Here is a 20,469-nt window from a genome sequence, read left to right as displayed (position 1 = left end):
TCTTTGGGGTAAACACCTTGGAGTGGAATCAATCGCTGGGTCATATGGTAAATGTTTGTTTAGCTTTGTAAGAACCGCCAAAATTTCACAGAGTGGTTTGACCATTTTACATTCCCAGCAGTAGTGTCTGAGAGTTCTGTCTCTCCCCCATCTTCCTGAATATAAAAATGTATATTCTTTCCTGTTAGCATCTAATTTTAGATCTGTAGAGCCTTAGAGCCCTTCTGCATTGGTCGTTTTGATCCTTGATGGTTAGATGATGGGAATCTGTTCGGGACTCTTATCCTTGTTGAAAAGCTGTTAGTTACGTATTGACAAAAAGTTGATGTTTATTTCAATATTAGTTCTCTTTTAGAAAATCTCCTGACTTTCTCACATACTCGAGGAGATCACTGAACAGGAGTAAAGGTTTAAAGTTGTGACCTGGGCTTTTCTGGGTCTTCCTTCTGTCTGGTGTTTGGCCTTGGGCCAGTCTCGTAGCCTCGCTGAACTCTGGCTTCCCCAATTTAATCTGCAAGTTATACCATCTTTTAAAACCACTTGAAACTCTTTCACAATATTCATGTATGAAAGTGGAAATAACCCCTTGTAGCCATATGAGGCAACACTGCGCTACAGACCAGTGCTGTGTAGTCCTCTTAACAGCCTGGTCCCGGAGCGCCGTGGTCTGGCAGCCCCAAGTGCCTTCCTGCCCGGCTTTCCCGTTTTTGTTTCCTTCCATCTCCTGTAGCTTCACTTACCTCTTACATCCTGTACCCCTGTCGTCTGCTGGCCCCCAGAACAGCTTCAGCTGGAGGGGGAGATGGGAGGAACGGCTTGGGGTTTTCTCATTCTTCTTTCCAGCTTTAGGATTGGGCTGTGACTCACTGCGTTAGCTGCCCTTTTGAACTGATGAAAGGATTTGAAGGGTGATGGGGACCTGCCTTAGCTTCTGGTCTGTATTTCCTCCGGAAAACCAGAGTCAGGTCGGTTTTTTGTCAGCACAGGTCTCTTAATCCCCTGGTGGATTTATAAGTTTGTTCCCTCCAGCCGGCCAGCAGTATCAGATCAGTGTAGGTAAGTGACTCTCCAGGTCCGGAGGGTGGGTGCTTAAGAGGCAGGAGCCTGGAGGTTCTCTCCTCGTGGCCTCAGGGCCCAGGGTTCTCCAGCACCACAGGGGGCAGTCATAGACCGACATGTGAGAGGCAAGCCGGAAATCCATAGGCAGCTCCTCCATTTCCCCTTGCACTTCACTGACCATCCATGGGACTGAGAACAGAATGGGTGGGCACGCGCGCGGGTGGCCAGGCATATGCTCAACCTCCTTGCCCTGGGGTCGTGCTTCACCTTTTAAATACTGGCAGTCATTAGCATTTTGTTACATGGTGATTGGCAAGACTGGAACATCCGTAGTTCCAAGAGATGGCATGCTGCGGCTCATGGAAGCCAGTCGAAGTTCCTCTTGAGTCTCGGCCCTCCTTTTAGGATCTGATGACAGTTGGGGTCCTACTTAAAAAGTGCACAGACACAGACTCCAGAACTCAATGAGCATGCATCACTTGCGTTGCGGAAGCTGTCTCCCCCTTAAAATCTGCCTGCCTCTCTGATGTAAATGTACTTGTCATCCTGTTCCAAGGCCCTTGCCTCTGGGAGTGTTTTAGTAAAACCTCCTCTGACTCTGTCAGTTGCAAGAGTTTGTTCATAGTATCTGCGTTTCTCTGTCTCATTTTGCCTCCCCAGGACCAGTCTGTCCAGCCAGATCTCCAGTCACTGGAGAACAAAATCTTTGCTGCTTCTTTCTTGGCTCCTCCATTCACAAATCAGTAAGCCTTCCTTGAAGCAGAATGGGGCTGTGGCCAAGTTAATTGACCTTTTCACAGTACTGATTTAATTTGAGAACATCATTGTGATTTAGGCTCTCTCTCTGCTTTAAGCAATAAAAAAAAAATTCCAGTTGCAGGCACTTTATTATTATCTCTGGATGTTTGTTTTAAAAATTAGTCTTCATCACCCAGGGTTGGCTGAATATGCCATTCACCCATTTGTGTGTGCAGCATGCCTGCCCAGCCCCAGGGTGGGGGTGCTAAAAGTGTACCACTGCCTGCCCCCCACCCGCCTTTTTAAGCTGCATTTGGGCTCATGTCCTCTCTGTTTTTCTATAACATCCCCTGCTCCGAACCCTCCTACTCTGTTGGTGGCAATGTAAATTAGTTCAACCATTGTGAAAAGCAATATGGAAGTTCCTCAAAAAACTAAAAATAGAAATACTATTTGACCCAGGAATTCCACTCCTAGGAATTTACCCAAAGAAAAAAAGATCCCAGATTCAAAAAGACATATACACCCTATGTTTATCACAGCACTATTTACAATAGCCAAGATATGAGGGCAATCTAAGTGTCCATCAGTAGATGAATGGATAAAGAAGATGTGGTACATATACACAATGGAATATTATTCAGCCATAAGAAGAAAACAAATCCTACCATTTGCAACAACATGGATGGAGCTAGAGGGTATTATGCTCAGTGAAATAAGCCAGGCGGAGAAAGACAAGTACCAAATGATTTCACTCACTTATGGAGCATAAGAACAAAGCAAAACTGAAGGAATAAAACAGCAACAGACTCACAGACTCCAGGAAGGGACTAGGGGTTACTGAAGGGGAGGGGTGGGGAGGGAGGGAGAAAGGGATTGAGGGGTATTATGATTGGTACACATAGTAGGGGAAGACCATGGGGAAGACAGTATAGCACAGAGAAGACAAGTAATGACTCTAGCATCTTACTACACTGATGGACAGTGATTGCAATGTGGGGGGACAACTCGATAATATGGGTGAATGATCATAAGATTGTATATCAGTGATAATTTAAAAAAAACAAACCACGCCCTTCCTCTCTCTCTGCTGGGCTGCAAAAAGAGTGGCTCCTTTTGCCTTAAAGACTGACCTTGTGACACATGGCATTTCAGCTCCACGTGAGCACTGCCATGTGTTTGTCCCCATGTAGTTTTTCTCTTGGTCAAGCTGCAGTCATCACCTTCAGGACTTTGTGCCAGCTTGGTGGTTCGGGCATTCAGAACGGGGTGGAGGCTGTAGAGCAGTTTTTCTGGCTTTGGGTCTCTGTTCTTCCCGACCCTCTTCCTGGCCCTGTTTCCCTGCCACCTCACTTGTTTTCTTTGGTTGTGTCTAGAGTAGGCTTACTGTCCAGGTGTTTCCTTGTCTCACCTGTGTGATTTCACTGGAATGCTGTGAGGGAAACATGCTCTGCATGAGCACACACATGCACACACGCACAGAGGTAGAGGGCAGGGATTTTCCTTTCTGTTGATTATTTATTGATGCACCTCCAGTGCTTAGAGCAGTGGTAGTGTCTGGCACATCGTAGCACCCATCAGGCATTTGTTGGAGGAGTACACATTCCTCACGTCTGGAAGTCATGCTCTGCTGGTCTGAGGAGACATTTGCCCAGTTGACTGGGTGTGTCTTGAGCAAACCCTGTTCCCCTCAGGACTCCAGGAGCAAACCGTTCTTCTTTGTACCCCTCTCCAGAACAGCTGTTACAAACCCGGCTCCTGCACCTGGCAGAAGAAAGAGGGCATGCTGGGGGACATGGAAAAGGCAGACCCCTCAGACCCTTCCCTTACAATTAGCCCTTCTTTGTTGCAGGGGGAACTAATCACCTTCTACTACTACTGGAAGAAAACCCCTGAAGCAGCCAGCTCCCGGGCCCACCGCAGGCACCGCAGGCAGGCTGTGTTCAGGAGAATCAAGACCCGCACCGCGTCCACACCCGTCAACACGCCCTCCAGACCCCCTTCCAGTGAATTCTGTAAGTGGGGGCTGTTTACACACAGCCACCTGCTCACATGTCCCAGCTCTGGGCCTGCACAGACAGGTGTCCTTGTCACAGTGTGGGCTGGAGCCGACCACCCAGGAGAGTGTGCACACTGTGCCGTGTGCACGTGTGTGAAGCTTGTCCTAAATGTCACACTGACTTGGGGAATTGGTTAGGGAGGGTTTTACACATTATTTGAATGTTCAAATGTATGCAGTACTCTGAATTTATTATAATTTTTTATAAAAATGTAAGTCTTGGCCTTGGACTGAGATGCTTTTGATAACTTCAAATGAGGGTTTCCACTTAGTGGTGGTGCCGTTTGGGTTCTTGCTGCACTTGTATTGTGGTAGCAGTAAGATCAGGCTAACATTTTTTCCTGCTTTACCAAGATGCCCCTGTGGGTCCCAGTATGACATGCAATCTAATATGACAGCGAAGCCCATACTTTCTTAACCCTTAAAAACTTAAATTGGTGCCTTTGGTTGTGTCCTGGCCCAGGGCACTTGACCTGAGCACCTGTATGTTGCGCATGCAAACAGGAAAGATCTGGTAGGGCTTGCATGGGTGGGACTTGGTGGAGAGGGAGTTCCTCAAGAAGCTCGGGTATGTCAGGGAGGGCATCATGGATGCACTTTGCCCTTTTCAGTTGCCCCAGTTGTGGGCATCAATGCCAGCCACCCTAGGATTCAGGTGTGACATCAGCCCCCCAGAATCTGGCATGGCAGGCCCTTGAGGAATTCAGAGTGGTCTTTCATGGACACTGTCTGCCTCAGCTTCTGGGCCACGCTGAGAGGTGGCTCAGAGCCTGGGGCAGGCTGAGGTCATGTGACCTGAGTGTTGGCCAAGCGTGATGGCTTCTCCCCCACCCCCACTGTATGCCCACCATGCGCAGTGGACCTGAGTTCAGCCAGCGAGGATGACTTCGACAGTGAGGACAGCGAGCAGGAGCTGAAGGGCTACGCCTGCCGCCACTGCTTCACCACCAGTAAGTGGGGCTTGGGGTGGTAGGCGTTCCTCGAGCAGGCCAGGCTCAGGCCCTCCTGGGTTCTGAACATTTCAGGAATTGAATTGGACACCTGCTAGGGCAGTAACTGATGTGGCGTTTGTATTGTGCTTCCTGGTTGCTTGAGAAAAGTGAAAATGCTTATTTTACTCCACTGCCCTGTTCTGCAGTAGGTATGGAGTGCTGACCAGTGGGTAGGACAGATTTGCTCAAGGTCCAGGGGTTGGGGTGGCATGGGTGGCACGTGGGTTTTCTGGGAGCATGCTGCCTGCTCCTTCTGGGCACCCTGAGGTGAGGTGCGGATGGTGGGTAGACCTGAAGGCCATCCCCACCCTGGGAGCAAGCCGGGAGTCGGCAGCACCCAAGCTGTCTGAGTAGTGGGTGTCTGTCCGAGCCCAGTGCTGCATGGTTCTTGTGGCAGCAGGGTTGGCTGAGCCTGGGGAAGGAGCCCTGCTTGGATGTCCCCAAGGATGCTGGTTTTCAAGGTGGATACCCACTGCCAACTGCCCCTTCCCTCACATAGCCTCCAAAGACTGGCACCACGGGGGCAGGGAGAATATCCTGCTGTGCACAGACTGTCGAATTCACTTCAAGAAATACGGCGAGCTCCCCCCCATCGAGAAGCCTGTGGACCCCCCTCCATTTATGTTCAAACCTGTCAAAGAGGAAGATGATGGGCTCAGTGGGAAACATAGCATGAGGACGCGGCGGAGTCGTGGCTCGGTGAGTCCCTGCCACTAGGTGACTGGAGCCTCGGGCTCTGACCACGTCTTCAGGTTACCTGGATGCTTGGGGGCCTGGGTCCTCCAGGAGGGGGACAGGGAGTATTTTAGTTTAGGTCAAGAACCAGACCCCTTCGGGTGCAGGGATTTGTGCAGAAGCATTAGCTTTGCTTGTGGGGCTGGGAAGGGCCTCTGCTGTCTCCCTCCCTGGCCTCCCCCTGGAGGAGTCAGTGGGGTGCACGTCCTGAGCTGATTTTAACAGAGGGCCCTTCAGTCTTGGTTTCTGGGTCAGTGCAGGCTCTCCAAGGCCTTCACACCCTCCTCTGGCCCATGAACCAGTCACTCTAGTGTGGCAGATCTCTGCTGTTTGAAGCTCGCAGGTTTTTCATGTATTTGATGTCGTTTTCAGAACTTTAGGTACATTTTTCTACTCATTGTGTAGCCCCTTCCATTAAGAGACTTTGTTTCCCAAATTGGGAATGTGGCAGGGACCTTTGGGAACAAAAATTTCCAGGTTGGGGCTTGAGGGTACCACCAGGGTCTTTTCCCACAGTGCTGACCTCCCCAGTGGCCCTTCCAGGCAGGTAGATAGCACCATCCATCTTCCTCTGGCCCTGGGGTCCTGGCCATCCAGCTGTTGCTTGTGCAAAGGGGAGCGGATGGAGGACCAGTGTGAATCATTGTATCGCCATCTCTTCTGAGCCCCTGTGGCCTTACAGAAACATGCTCAAGTGCTTGGTGGCTTCAGGAGCTGAGCTTCATTATTTGGCAGCTCTCTGGGTCACTTCCCATCCTGTCGGTTGACACTCGTTGGGTTTGGTCGGGAGAGTGGGAAGTCAAATGGAATAAGCAGACGATGAGGTGATGTAACGCTGACTTCTGTGTGTGGCTGTTCTCTGGAGAACTTGGCAGAGCAGACCCCTGCCTGCTGCCTTTTGGAAAGCCTCACTTATGCCCGGTCCACGTCATTCGGGACAGTCCCTGAATTTGAGTGTTTGGGGTTTAAGTTGAGAATTTCTCTCTTTTCAAAACATGTGAACCCATCTTTCACTCCTCCTCCCTCATTCACCCTGTGCCACGATGGATAGCCAGGGCTGCCCATTGTTCAGGTGCCCAGGGGCTGGGATTTGACACAAGGCTGGCTCCTGGTGGGGACTGCTCTTGAGGTTGCTATGTGCGTGCTGGGTTCAGGCGGCTCACGTGGGAACTGGGTCCAATTTCACCAGTCTCTGGTTTTGGGGAGGCAGATGTCTACACTGCGCAGTGGTCGAAAGAAGCAGCCAGCCAGCCCCGATGGTCACACCTCGCCCATCAATGAAGACATACGCTCCAGTGGCCGGAACTCCCCCAGTGCTGCCAGCACCTCCAGCAATGACAGTAAAGCAGAGACGGTGAAGAAGTCAGCCAAGGTGAGGGTCCGGGGCTGGGTAGTAGGAGCTGCTCAGCCCCACCCTCCCATCAAAACCCGGGTTGCTGGAGTGGGTATTCCGCTCCCTTGGACATGGGCTGCAGGTCATTTGTTCGTGGAGCCTTCCTGGGCACCAGCATTGCCCTGGCCTGGGGCTGCGGGCTTGAACCTGGAGAAGGGAAGCCGAAGGCAGCTCCCAGCTTTGGAGGCCGCTGCTCTGCCTTAAGTTCCCCAAGGCCATAGAGGCAGAGGGTGGGGTGATTAGAGAGACTCCCTACCCCCAGTGCCAAGTTATTCCCATGCCCAGATGCTTGTTCCTTCTTGGCCCCAGCTGGCCCCGCCCAGAGCTTGCTTGCTTCTGGAGATAGAGCTCAGACTGTGGGAGAAAGGTGCCAGCGATCAGTCATTCCCCCCTGAGGCTGATGGGACACCTTCCCTTGGCCTGATGCTCTGCACGGGCTTCCCTGTTGCAGAAGGTAAAAGAGGAAGCCTCATCCCCTCTTAAGAGCACCAAGCGCCAGCGGGAGAAGGTGGCCTCTGACACTGAGGAGGCCGACAGGACCAGCTCCAAGAAGACAAAGACCCAGGTGAGGTTTGCTGCTGAGCCACACTGACTACCTGGCACCTGACGTGCCTTGAGAAGCCCACAGCCCAGATCCTCCCTAGGGGCTAGCAATGCGCTGTCTCCCAGGGAGGGGCCTGGCATGGCCAGGGCAGGGCAGGACCTGTGGTCCCTGAGGTCAGGTTTGCTGCCTCATCGGCAGGCCAGGTGCTAGCCACACAGGGTCAGGGGAGCCCCTGCTCTTCGAGAGCTTCCATTCCTCCCTCCTCTGGCCCTAGGAGATCAGCCGGCCCAACTCACCATCCGAAGGCGAAGGAGAGAGTTCGGACAGCCGCAGCGTCAACGATGAGGGCAGCAGTGACCCCAAAGACATTGACCAGGACAATCGCAGCACGTCCCCCAGCATCCCCAGCCCACAGGACAACGAGAGTGACTCGGACTCCTCCGCCCAGCAGCAGATGCTGCAGGCGCAGCCCCCAGCCCTGCAGGCCCCCAATGCAGCTGCTCCAGCCCCTTCCACCGCCGCCCCGGGAGCCTCCCAGCTCCCCACGCCTGGGCCCCTGGCCTCGGCCTCTGCAGGCCCTCCACAGGGCTCCCCCTCTGCCTCCCAGACCCCCAGCCAGCCACAGGCCCCAGCAGCTCCCCATACCCACATCCAGCAGGCACCCACCCTGCACCCACAGCGGCTGCCCTCACCGCATGCCCCGCTGCAGCCTCTGACTGGGTCTGCTGGGCAGACCTCTGGCCCGCCCCACAGTCAGCCCCCGCTGCACAGCCAGGGCCCACCCGGCCCTCACAGCCTACAGCCCCTGCTGCAGCACCCAGGCCCCTCTCAGCCTTTTGGCCTCCCTCCCGCTGCCTCCCAGGCGACGGCTCACCCTCATGCCTCCCTGCAGCCCCCCGCCACCCAATCAGCCTTGCAGCCCCAGCAGCCCCCCCGGGAGCAGCCCCTGCCACCAGCACCCTTGGCCATGCCACACATCAAGCCCCCACCCACCACGCCCATCCCCCAGCTGCCCGCACCACAGGCCCACAAGCACCCGCCTCACCTCTCAGGGCCCTCACCCTTCTCCATGAATGCCAACCTTCCGCCCCCTCCAGCACTGAAGCCCCTGAGCTCACTGTCCACGCACCACCCGCCCTCGGCCCACCCCCCTCCCCTGCAGCTCATGCCGCAGAGCCAGCCACTGCCCTCCTCCCCTGCCCAGCCCCCTGTGCTGACCCAGAGCCAGAGCCTGCCCCCAGCTGCCGCCCATGGCCCCGCAGGTCTCCACCCAGGGCCCCCACAGCCCCCCTTTGCTCAGCACCCCTTTGTTCCTGGGGGCCCTCCTCCCATCACCCCTCCTACTTGCCCTTCCACTTCCACCCCACCTGCGGGATCTGGTCCCTCTGCCCCACCACCCTGCTCTGCTGCTGTTTCTTCGGGAGGCAGCATGCCTGGGGGGACAGCCTGCCCACTCCCCACTGTGCAGATCAAGGAGGAGGCTCTGGATGATGCTGAGGAGCCCGAGAGCCCCCCTCCCCTACCCAGAAGCCCATCCCCTGAACCTACTGTGGTGGACACCCCCAGCCATGCCAGCCAGTCCGCCAGGTATCGGGTTCCCAGGCATCTGGGTGCAGCCGGGGAAGGATGGGCTGGGCAGCGGAGACGGGCTGAGGCCTCCCAGGGCCCCCAGCGAGAGGTGTGGCCTTTTTTAGGTTCTACAAACACCTGGACCGGGGTTACAACTCGTGTGCACGTGCAGACCTGTATTTCATGCCCCTGGCGGGGTCCAAACTGGCCAAGAAGAGGGAGGAGGCCGTTGAGAAAGCCAAACGGGAGGCCGAGCAGAAAGCACGAGAGGAGCGCGAGCGCGAGAAGGAGAAGGAGAAGGAGCGCGAGCGCGAGCGCGAGGCTGAAAGAGCGGCCGTGAGTCGGGGCCCGGCCAGGCCGCCCTGGCCCCCCTGGCCCCCCGGCCCCCCCTGGCACGCTCGTGGCTGGGTCGGAGCCGCGTCTGGCTTGGGCAGCCCCCGCCCTCTTGGAGGCAGCCGAGGCGGCACACGGGTCACCCTGGTCTCACGGATGCACACATCCTGTAGGGCACCAGGAGGGTCTAGACCCAAGGGGGTCTTGTGCCAGGCCCAGGCCTGTCTTGGGCCACGGCTGGGCTGTGTCTCAGTGTTGGGGTGGAGGGAGCCAGTGGGCTGGGCTGGGCTGGGCTCAGACTGGGAGCCGCTGGGCGTCCACCCCTCACACTCTCCCCTCCTTTAGCAGAAGGCGTCCGGCTCGGTACACGAAGGCCGCCTCAGCGACCCCCAGCTCAGTGGTCCCGGCCACATGCGGCCGTCCTTCGAGCCACCACCAACCACGATTGCCGCTGTGCCCCCATACATAGGACCCGACACGCCTGCCCTCCGGACTCTGAGCGAGTACGCCCGGCCCCACGTCATGTCACCCACCAACCGTAACCACCCCTTCTACATGCCCCTCAACCCCACCGACCCCCTGCTGGCCTACCACATGCCCGGCCTCTACAACGTCGACCCCACCATCCGCGAGCGTGAGCTCCGGGAGCGTGAGATCCGAGAGCGCGAGATCCGGGAGCGGGAATTGCGGGAGAGGATGAAGCCGGGCTTCGAGGTGAAGCCCCCAGAGCTGGACCCCCTGCATCCTGCCACCAACCCTATGGAGCATTTCGCTAGGCACAGCGCCCTCACCATGCCCCCCACCGCGGGCCCCCACCCTTTTGCTGCTTTCCACCCGGGCCTGAACCCCCTGGAGAGGGAGAGACTGGCCCTGGCGGGCCCGCAGCTGCGACCTGAAATGAGCTACCCTGATAGACTGGCGGCCGAGCGCATTCATGCTGAGCGCATGGCGTCGCTGACCGGCGACCCGCTAGCGCGGCTGCAGATGTTCAACGTGACACCGCACCACCATCAGCACTCGCACATCCACTCCCACCTGCACCTGCACCAGCAGGACCCACTCCACCAAGGTGCGCCCACCAGCCCGGGGCCCGACAGGGAGCCACGCTCTCTGGCTGGCACGGGCCGCCTTTGTCCCTGCTCAGCTCCTCAGCTCACCAGAGCTGCCAGGTCCCAGGAAGCCAGGTCACCCGGTGCCATTGCTTGTGGCCTCCTGGACAAAGGGGAGCTCCTGTTCCTGGCCCTTTGTTGGGGTTGGAGTGAGCAGGGGATGGGGGAGAGTGGCCTGTGCTCCCTGGGGTGGGTGCAAGGCAGGAGGCCGGCCCTGAGAGCAGGACATGGCCGTGGGGACCCAGAGGGAGGCTCCAGGCCACTGGGGGAAGAGCCGACGGTCCTATGGGCCATGGGGACCCCAGGGGCCGTGGGGAGCCAGAGGGAGGCTCCAGGCCACTGGGGGGAGAGCCGACAGTCAGTCCTCTGTTCCCCCTTGGGGAAAGGGGCTCGGGCTTCTGCAGGTTTTGAGCTGGCTCACCTGCCAGGGCTGCCTAGGCCTGTCCCTCTGGGAATGAGAGCCCCTGAAGTCCTGCCGAGGGGCCGCCTCAGGCCAGGACCCTCCCCTGGAGGGTGAGTGTGCAGCCCCTATGCAGGACTCCACACTCGCTGACCTCCAGGCCGGCACCGGGGACCACCAGTATAGCAGAGCCTGGGGTGGAGGGCAGCCCCGTTCCTCCTCCCTTGGGTACCCAGCCCTGACATAGGAGCCTGCAGGCAGGGGCTCCCAGGGAAGCCAGGGAGCTGCCACCTTCACCCCATGGCCCTGGCACCTGGAACTTTGATACCTCCCAGTGTGGGCCATAGGAGGTGTCCCCAGCAGATGTGCTTCAGTGCCTGCCGAGGAGAGGCAGCCATTGGGTCACGCAACAGTCACCCAGGTGACAAGTATTTACTGAATACCTGCAGTGTGCCAGGCACATTATAGATGCTGGCAACACCCTCTCTGTGTTTACTTTCCACATCTGGGAGGCAGTCAGCAACCACATCTGTGAAAAGAGGCCAGTGTCCTGGAGGAAAACTAAGCAGAGAGGGAACCAGTGTGGGGGCCGAGTTGCAGATATAGAGGCTGTGGGAAGCCACCAAGAAGGTGGCTTTTGAGCAGACTTGAAGGGGGTGAAAGGACAAGGTCACTGGGAACTGGGAGAAGCCTGCAGATGGAGGGGAGAGCAAGTTCAAAGGGCCTGAGGCGGGACAGCACTGCCCTCTGGCAGCCAAGGCAGCAGAGGGCAGCTGACTGCTACAGGTGGAGCCCAGAGGTGCGCTCGGGAGGAGGGCGGGGCCTAGGCCACTGCTGGCAGCCTTCTGGGGGTTCCGCGGGTGAAGCAGAGAGACAGCCATGGGGCCAGGGTGCCACCCATCCAGCAGCTGTGGTGGGAAACACTGGGTGGGAAAGCCTGCAAGGGCCCTGGGTCCCTGTGAACCTAACAGGTGTGGGATGGGCCCTGCTGATCCAGGGTCTTCAGTAAAGTTGGGTGGGGACACCCTGCCTGCCGGTGGCGCCAGGAATAGGAGGTGGAGATGAGCGTGTAAACACCTGCTCTTCACTCGCTCCTTATTTTCTGGAGCCCCACTGCAGGTATGTGTGGGGTGGGTGGCACTTCAGGTCAGGATTATTGGTGGCCCAGGTGACCAGGAGCCAGCTGTGGGAAGTCACAGGTATTACAGCCAAGGCAGGCAAAGGTCCAGAGAGCCCCACAGCCCCACACCACCACCATCTGGCCTTCTGCCCCTCTTTCCAGGTTCAGCAGGCCCAGTTCACCCACTGGTGGACCCCCTGACTGCTGGCCCTCACCTGGCTCGCTTCCCCTACCCGCCCGGCACCCTCCCCAACCCTCTGCTTGGACAGCCCCCCCATGAGCATGAGATGCTGCGTCATCCAGTCTTTGGTAAGAACATGCCCGGCGAAGGAGGGGTCCAGTATGAGAGCTGGGTTGGTGGTCTGGTTTGTTGTCCCCGTTCATCCTTCCTTCCTGCCCTCCCTTCTGTGTGCCTGGAATCCACTTGGGGACCAGGCAGGCTAATGCCCTCAGCACCGGAGTGGGAGCAGGGGAGTAGGTAGGGGTGACAATGAATGCGTAACAACCAGTGAGACAATGGGTGAACGGTGCAGAAGTGACAGGCACTGATTGTAAACTGAGGTTCAGGAAGGCTGCTCTGAGGACACATGGCTGGGGCCTGAGGAAGAAGGGGAGCCCCTAGGGGCTGTGCTCGGGCCTCCTCTCTGCTCTGGGGGACCCCCCTGCTCTAAGGGTCCTTGATGAGTGGCCCCCTGCCCCTCCTCTGGGGAGGCTCTCCTCCGACCTGACCTCCTTGCCGGCCTTCTCCTTGGCCCACTCCCCTGGCCTTTCTGTATCAGAGGTGGTTTTGTATTCGGCAGGCACCCCCTACCCCCGAGACCTGCCTGGGGCCATCCCGCCCCCCATGTCAGCGGCCCACCAGCTGCAGGCCATGCATGCCCAGTCAGCCGAGCTGCAGAGACTGGCCATGGAGCAGCAGTGGCTGCACGGACACCCCCACATGCATGGCGGCCACCTACCGAGTCAGGAGGATTATTACAGGTGAGGCGGGAGGGGCTGAGCGCAGGCTCCCACAGACCCCGCCTGGGGGCCACTGACGCAGGCTCACGGACACCCTTTCTGGCTGGGTCCACTGCACTCTTCCTGTGTGGGCAAGCGCCAGTTTTCTCCCCGTTGCTCTGTGGGCCCTGTTCTCTTGGCCTACAGGAGGCTTCCACAGCACCTTCTTGATGGGAGGGAGGCCCAAGGAGAGGGTGGTCGGGGGGTCGGCTGCGTGGGAGTGCTCTCGGGGCATCTGGACCCCAAGCTGCTTGCTGGTCCCACCGGATCTCACCTGCCTAGGCCTGATGACTGAATAGTACTATTTTTTCTTTGCAGTCGACTGAAGAAAGAAGGTGACAAGCAGTTATAAGTTATTTATTTGTTAACGCTGTCTGTGGAAACCCCAATTCTTGGGGGGAGAAACAGGACTTTTTACATACAATAGGAGCTACAAAAGCAAAAGGAGTATCTTCTAAAGATTTCTTTATATATTTAAAAATCCCACAACTAAAAATGTTATCAGCATAATAGTGTTTGTTTGTAGAGAGGATTCCCTGAGACTGGTTTGGGTCTCCCTGCATGACAGTCCCCCAGAAACTTCATAAGTCCTGGACTGGACTGAACATCTAGAAAACTTCCCTGCGATCCTGGGGTTTGGCTTCAGTTTTCCTTTCCTTGATTTCTCAGTAGGTGCTAGCATCCAGTTCACACCCTTCACTGTGCGTGCACACACACTCAGTACGTGTGTTCCAAAACCCACAAGGTTTGGAGATCGGTGGCATATGAGTTTGGAATCCAAGAGCTATAATTTTTAAAAAATTTTTATTTTAATACATAGTAGGAAATCTTCATAATCTGAGGAAGTTCAGCATGGCTTTTTACATCTGTAAATAATTTTAGAACAGTCTTTTTTTTCTTCCGTGAACTATTCTGATCTATTTTTTCCAGCCATGCCACTAATTGTGAATTACTACCAGCTATTGACAGAATACAGAGTTGATTTTTTAATAAAAAGTTATATATAATTATCCCTTTTAATTAAGGGAACAGATGGGTGTTACTAATTACAGGCGGCCAAAGCCTGGGCCCAGGTTTGGGCACAGCAGTGAGCGTCCGGGGTTTGCAGGGACAGTGGCAAGCGCTATTGCACTGCTCTGAGTTCCTCTTCTGTCTGTCCCAGCTCGTGCTGTGCCAGTGGTGCAGACATCTGCAGATCAAGCCTCTTGCATTCTGTCCCTGGCGTGCAGGAGTTAGGTGTGCACCATTCTCCGGATAGAAAACACATGTTTGTGTGTGTCTGATTGTAGATTTCCTTACAGATTTCTATGCACACACATGTGATTGTTCTGGATGAACTGCCTTTTCTAATACTCTGACAATTTCATAAACATTCTGGAAAATTCAAGAAAATTATTCCCTCCAAATAACTCAGTACATACACTTGCCAAAGGAATCTCAGAAGTGGGCCCTGTTGTGTGTGTTGTCTTTTGGATCTGCTTGTGGTGAGGCCAGGCCGACCTTGCCACAGCCCAAGGCTGCTTTTGAGTGAGGGAGACCCTGGAGTGGGCACAGTTATGGGTGGCAGCCTGTTTGTCTCCCCCAGGAGCAGGTCTGTGTCTGGTGACCCACATTGGATGGGAAACCATGTTGAGTCCCACTCTTCATCCTGGAAGTAGGAACAAGAGTCATTGCTGCAAACTTGGGGAGGGCGTGCAGGCTTGCTGCTCCATAGGGGTGAGGCCATCCTGCAGAGAGCTGCCTCTACTTTCTACGTTGGTGACATGATGCACTTTGTCCAAAGCAGAGGGTGGGAGAGTCCTGGGGATGCCTGCACCTACTGAGAAGCTTTCTGCCAGGAAGTTACCTTCTCTGTTCCTCTTGTCTCAGATTCTTAGGGGCTTTTTCTGCATTGCATGTGGTAGTCATGTCCAAGAACTGTCAGACAACAAAGCGATAATGCCCGTGAGTCAGTGGACGTGAAGTGCATCCAGGACCCAAGCTGCATGGGGGTTAGGAAGAGAGGCTGGCACTTTGACCCAGAAACCAGGCAGGTATTAGCTCAGATTCAGGTTCTGGATTCAAGCCTGCATCGGGGGCGTTTCTTGTTTGTATTAATTGGGACATATAGAGGATTGTTTTGACTGTTGAGAATGTTTATAGTTTTTTTCTTTCATTTTCTCTCATTCCATTTCTGCCTTAAGCTCCTTCGAGGAGAGGTGAGCTCAGCTGAACCCTTTGTTGTCAAACTTGCGGCCACACAGGCAGGAGGTATTTGTTTCCCCTAGGGGTAGTGACCCGCCATGAGCGTGCGCCTCTCCCGGGAGCTCTGCCTCCTGAGGAAGGCCTCTCCACGCCAGCCTCTGGTCAGGCAGCGGCTCCTGCTGCTCCCGGACTTGGGCATTGGGCACCGTGCGCCCGCACCTTCTCGTCCGCCTCCTTTTCCTGTTGGTAGAACACAGGGCCTGCCATTCAGTTAAACTTTCTGTATTGCTTTTCTCTTTCATCCATCTTTCCATAGAAGAGAGAGGGTAATACTTTGAAGTCTACTTGGAAACTGTCTGAAGGCAGTCTTGTTAGGTTTTGGTTTTCTCCCCCAGACCCCAAGGTGACGCACCGAGACTCTTACCCTTGACACCCACAGCTGAAACCCTCGCCTGGGCACCTGCAGCTTGTTTAGGAGGCCCCAGACCTTCATGGTGTCTTTGAAGCCCGAACCCTTGGTTTCCTTTTGGATTTTCCTTCCTTTTGTTTGAAGTTTGGTTTGGCTTTTCTGTGTTTTGTATGTATCTTGTTCAATGTTGTCAAGGTTGAGCTTCACGTTTCACTGCGGCAGAAGCAGAGCAGAGTGTATATTCTGATTTGCCACATTTATATATATCTTGAAGCTAAGTGTATATATGAGTAGTTTGCCATGAGATAACACAGTGTAAACAGTAGACACCCCAAAATCGTGACTTCTGTGTTCTCTCCATTTGAGTATTTTGTAATTTTTTTGAAATATTTGTGGACATAAATAAAACCAAGCTACACTACAACAGCTGTGTGTTGACCGTCTCATTCCTGGGAGTGGGTGGGGGTACTGCCCCTGCCCAGCTCCCCCAGGCCAGGAAGGACAGAGGAAGAGTCTGGTTCCCCACTGCTGCCGGCATACCACTCAGCCTCCAGGGCAGCTTCCCGAAAGGTCCTGTGCTGTCTGGGAGGAAGGGTCTCTGGTGAGTACGTGTGCTCTGCAGGTGCGCCAGCCTGCTGACTTGAGATAGGCAGGGCCTGTCTCTAGTCCATGGGCACCTAAGCAGCAGAGCAGGGCCCTGGGGAGGTGATGACCCTGGGACCAAGGGCACCCTCCCTTCCCCCCAGGCCTCTTCCCCTGCCATTCACCCCAGACCTCTCATCTGTGGACACCCTCCAAGGTGGATATGCATGCAGCTGATCTGCTTAGGAAGGTCTGGACTGCCCACCTCCTGCCACCTCCTCTCCTGGACACTCTGTCTTGCCTCCTCTCTGCCTCTCCCTGAGGCCTACCAGTGCCCCTACCCACCCAGAGCTGGAGGTGCCCTCCAGCTTGGGGATGTATCCAAGCCCCCTTAGGGAGACTCACCCTGACTGTGCAACAAGTGGCCTGCAGGATGCAGGTGTGGCCATGAGGGGACAGCAGTCACCAGGGTGTATTCAGGTTGTGCTTTCAGAGACTATCAAGGTCATCTCCCTGAAGCTTAAGACTGTCCCTGGAAATGTATATGCTCGTTTTTTCATCTGGGATATGGCCATGAGTTTCTAGATGCTCCAGAAGATGGTGTAATAGCAACCCAGAGCATTTACTATTGACAAACCTCCCTTGAACCATGCAGGATTCGCCTTACAATGGTAAACTTGGGGAACAGTGCACACAGGGCACCGATTAGGGCATGAGGAAGTTTGACCAACCAGAGGGAGCCAAGTGGCATTCACATCAGTGGCTCTAGAAAATTCTATCCTCCCAGCAGCGGGCATCCTGCTCAGCAGCATGGGTGGTGGGAGTGAAGTGAGGCACCTGCGAACAAACCCTGGGGGCTGCGCGCAGCTGTCGTTCTGGGTCATGGATGAGATGGTGGGGTGGGGGCAGCTGAGGTCCAGGCGCCCCCTTTGCTGGTCCCTCAAGTAGACCGTGTGCTTTATGAAACTACAGTTCTTCGTAGACTTAAGTCCATGAAGTCAAGTTTGAAGAAGGTTAAATGTTGAGCATTAAGTGTCTGTGAATGGATATATAGATTTATGTTGCAGAAAAGGCCATCCTAAGAGCTGCATAAGTTCTAAGAGTTTCTTAGGTGGTGGACAACTATAGCCATTGTTACCACCCTGCTGTGCCCCTATTCTGAGGTAGAGGGCCTGCCATGGGCATGTGCTGGATTCATAAAGGGCCTACTATCTAGCAACTGTGACCCTTGGGCCCTGTGAGTGGACCCTCAGCTTGGGCATGGAGGCTCAGCAGCTGCTCTGGTTCTGCTCAAGTGTGGGCTAGAAAGATGGCACTTTGCAGGGCTGGTGTACAGCTGCCATATTAATGTCCATGGGTAAACAGGGCACCTGGATCTCAGCTAAATATTTAAGAAAGACACCAGGTGGCAGTGTCTACAAACAGGTTTCACGTGGGTAAATCAAGGTCACTTCCTTGCAAGGTAAGGATGCATAGCAGGGAAACCAGAGACCTCCCACATAAACATGGAGTTGCAAGACCCTCGAATGGCAGAACTGAGGAGCTGTATGATTGACTGTGGGTGCAAAGACCTGAGGAGGAAAGTCAGGGCTGAATGCCCCTGCGTGGAAGGTCAGGGAGACACGCGGGCCCCTCCCGTATCTGAGCCAGGAGCCCCTCTCCGGTCTCAGGCCTTGCAGTATACCCTCGGCCTTTCCTGGCCAACCCAGTTGGTGCAGATAGGTCCTGAACTCGGAGCTGTGGAATCAGGATAGGGCCTGCTACCAGAACCTGGGGCCAAGCGGACAGGTTTCAAAGAAAAGTGGAAGTGTCTGTCCTGCACCCGTTCCTGCACAGCTCCTCCCCACTGCCTGTGGAGACAGAGGTACGGGGGCCCCCGGCCCCCTGCTCCTCAGCCAGACAAGCCCGAGGGGCGGGCAGGCTGCTGCAGCTGGCCATCCAGTTGGGCCCATTAAGGCTACAGGACGAAGTGATCCCCTCTCAGGGACTCTTAATGGGAGAGGCAGGGCCTGGGTGGGAGTCGGGCCCCGGGAGCTGCAGTCTGGCATGGACTCACCTGCCTTCTCTGTGCTGGCCCTTGGAGGCCTCGGTCCGTGAGGCATCTTTCCCTGGTCCTCACTGGGTTCCTAGCTGCCCCAGGAAGCTTTGGCAGCTCAGCTCCAGGCCCCGATCCTCTGCTTTAACCCCAGGTGGCTTCTGTAGTAGCTGTCTTTGCCAGGAACAGCTACCGAGTCACACTTAATTGTTATCTGTGAGTTTATCGGGCCCAGGCTGTGGAAGCCACACCTGCATCCTTCCCGACCCAGCTCTGCCTGCAAGGCACCCGGCTGCCCCTATCCTGGGCCTCTCGGTACTGGACCAGGTTCTAGCACGTGAGAGGCGCCTGCTCCGTAACTACTTGCTGGATGACTCAACAGGCCCCGCAGAGGTCAGTGCACATTGTCCCAGTGGGCTGAGTCATAGGCAGGAGGGCCAGACAAGGGCCTTCACCGCATCCAGGGAGCCGGGTCCGCTGCTGTGGCACCAGCAGCGACCCCTCTTCCCCCGAAGTTTTTCTTAACCCCGACAAGTTGTGCCTGTGGCAGGATCTCACAGCCCCTCCAGCTCCAGCCTGGTTCACACCATTCTTAGATGGCTGAGTGGGGAGGGAGGTCTGCTTTTCAGTGGTGGCCCCTGGCGAGCCCCTCAGGTGTGGACACCCAGGGTGGTCAATTCGATGAAAAGTAGAATTATAAGGCACTTCTTGGAAGACCCTTTCAGCCCAGGAAGGATTCCTGAGGCCAACGAGCTGTTTGAGGGCTGATGTCTTCTCCGTGCCGGACTACCGCCCATTGTCGTTCCCAGGTCCCCTCCACTCCCCTTACTGACTTTCTGGGCTCTGGGCAGGTCATGGCGCCGACCAGATCGAAACTCTGTCCTGCCACTCGGACCTGGCCACCAGGTGGCAGTGTGAACAGAGTCCGGGCGCCAGCCCTCTGCGGCTCAGGCTGCAGGGACAGGTCAGGGTCTGGAGGACATCCCCTGCGCAGGGCCGCACACAGGAGGTGCTCAGTGAGCATATGCTGAGCCGAAGGGGACCCCTGGGTGCATCCGCAGCAGCAGGTGATTTCCAAGCAAAATGACCCCCCCAGCCCCGAAGAGCCCCCCTGAGCTTCCGCTGCCCCGAGGCCCTGTGTGCCCTGAGTGTGTCCCCAACTCGGGGCATCTGCTCTCCTCCAAGTCGTCCAGGGAAGACACCTCGGGTGCCCTCCACCCTGCTCACACCTCACAGACCCCCGAACACCCCTGGAGAGGGGGCAGAAGCCCGGCCAGGGCCACCTCGCCGCTCGGTGTCCCCTGGCAGTTGGTTCTGGCATACCCCAGGGAAGCCACCCCGGTTTCTACGAAACCTGTGGCCCAGTGTGAAGGGAGTGGGGTGCCTCCTCACCCAGTCCCTGTACCTCAGACTGAGGTCCAGGGCTAGGCCAGCGGCCTGGGAGGATCGGCACCAGGCTGGTGAGGCGGTGGGCTGTCGGGTCCCGGGGACGTCAGCATCGGTTCTTGGGGCCTCTGTTGGCTTTGTTCCCAAGGAGCACGGAGGGGCGGCAGGAGTTGGTTCTCAAGTTTGCTAAGGAGAAAGTGGTGGCCTCAGAATCTGTGACACAGTCCTTGTTCCGTTTCCAGTGGCCCGAGAAGTGCGTCTCGTCCCAGAGCAAAGGCTTCCTCCCACTGTTCCTGGGCGGGGACCGAGACAAGCCCCCTGAGGCAGGAAGGAGCTCCAGAGACGAGGGGCAGCGTGAGGTCTGCGGTCGGGTTTCCCCGGTGCAGGCATGTGACCCCAGGTGACTGGGCCAGGCGCTTGCCGTGCTGGCCTCAGGGCCCGGGTCTGCCGGACAGGGTGGTGCGGCCTCCTCCTCAGCGGGGCGGGGATGGAGCAGAAAGCACTGAGCCCCCAGGGGTGCGTCCTAGGGCGGGCGGAACCGTGGCAGCAGTCCATCGCCGCCCGCCACCCTAGCCGTCACTTCAAGGTCCCCATCACCGCCATCATCACAGCTTGATTTATAAGTCTCTAAATTCAAAAAATTTTTTATTTTCCACATTCTCAGATGTGGAAACCAAGCAGGTGTGGCTCTCAGTGAGCCCTGCGCCCCGTGGTCTGGATCCCGTGGCGGTCCCCACTGGCACCTGCTGGGGACACACTCTCAAAGGCGGCTCTCTGGAGCTGGCCCGAGGGCGGCCTGATGCCCTGCTCACCCCACTGCCCC

At 56.3% G+C, this 20,469-nt stretch overlaps 1 protein-coding gene across 8 annotated transcripts in view; it reads left to right on the top strand.

The window, feature by feature from the left end:
- RERE (arginine-glutamic acid dipeptide repeats) overlaps window positions 1-16,067 on the top strand; it is a 429,285-nt gene extending 413,218 nt beyond the window's left edge. For 5 of the 8 annotated variants that reach the window (XM_057499686.1, XM_057499682.1, XM_057499683.1 and 2 more), the window contains 11 exons: window positions 3,650-3,812; window positions 4,714-4,806; window positions 5,348-5,547; window positions 6,773-6,955; window positions 7,428-7,541; window positions 7,795-9,107; window positions 9,215-9,425; window positions 9,768-10,491; window positions 12,214-12,360; window positions 12,852-13,032; window positions 13,369-16,067. In XM_057499686.1, coding sequence (XP_057355669.1) covers window positions 3,650-3,812; window positions 4,714-4,806; window positions 5,348-5,547; window positions 6,773-6,955; window positions 7,428-7,541; window positions 7,795-9,107; window positions 9,215-9,425; window positions 9,768-10,491; window positions 12,214-12,360; window positions 12,852-13,032; window positions 13,369-13,402 — 3,363 coding nt within the window. In that variant the 3' untranslated portion in view covers window positions 13,403-16,067. The remainder of the gene's footprint in view (window positions 1-3,649; window positions 3,813-4,713; window positions 4,807-5,347; window positions 5,548-6,772; window positions 6,956-7,427; window positions 7,542-7,794; window positions 9,108-9,214; window positions 9,426-9,767; window positions 10,492-12,213; window positions 12,361-12,851; window positions 13,033-13,368) is intronic. The other 3 variants (XM_036925289.2, XM_036925287.2, XM_057499685.1) reach the window with 3 other exon arrangements.
- Window positions 16,068-20,469: the final 4,402 nt, after the last annotated feature.

This window comes from Manis pentadactyla, chromosome 4, assembly GCF_030020395.1.
Source record: "Manis pentadactyla isolate mManPen7 chromosome 4, mManPen7.hap1, whole genome shotgun sequence".
Taxonomy (NCBI): domain Eukaryota; kingdom Metazoa; phylum Chordata; class Mammalia; order Pholidota; family Manidae; genus Manis; species Manis pentadactyla.
Note: the sequence above shows the minus strand (reverse complement) of the source record. Positions and strands in the feature narration are given on the sequence as shown.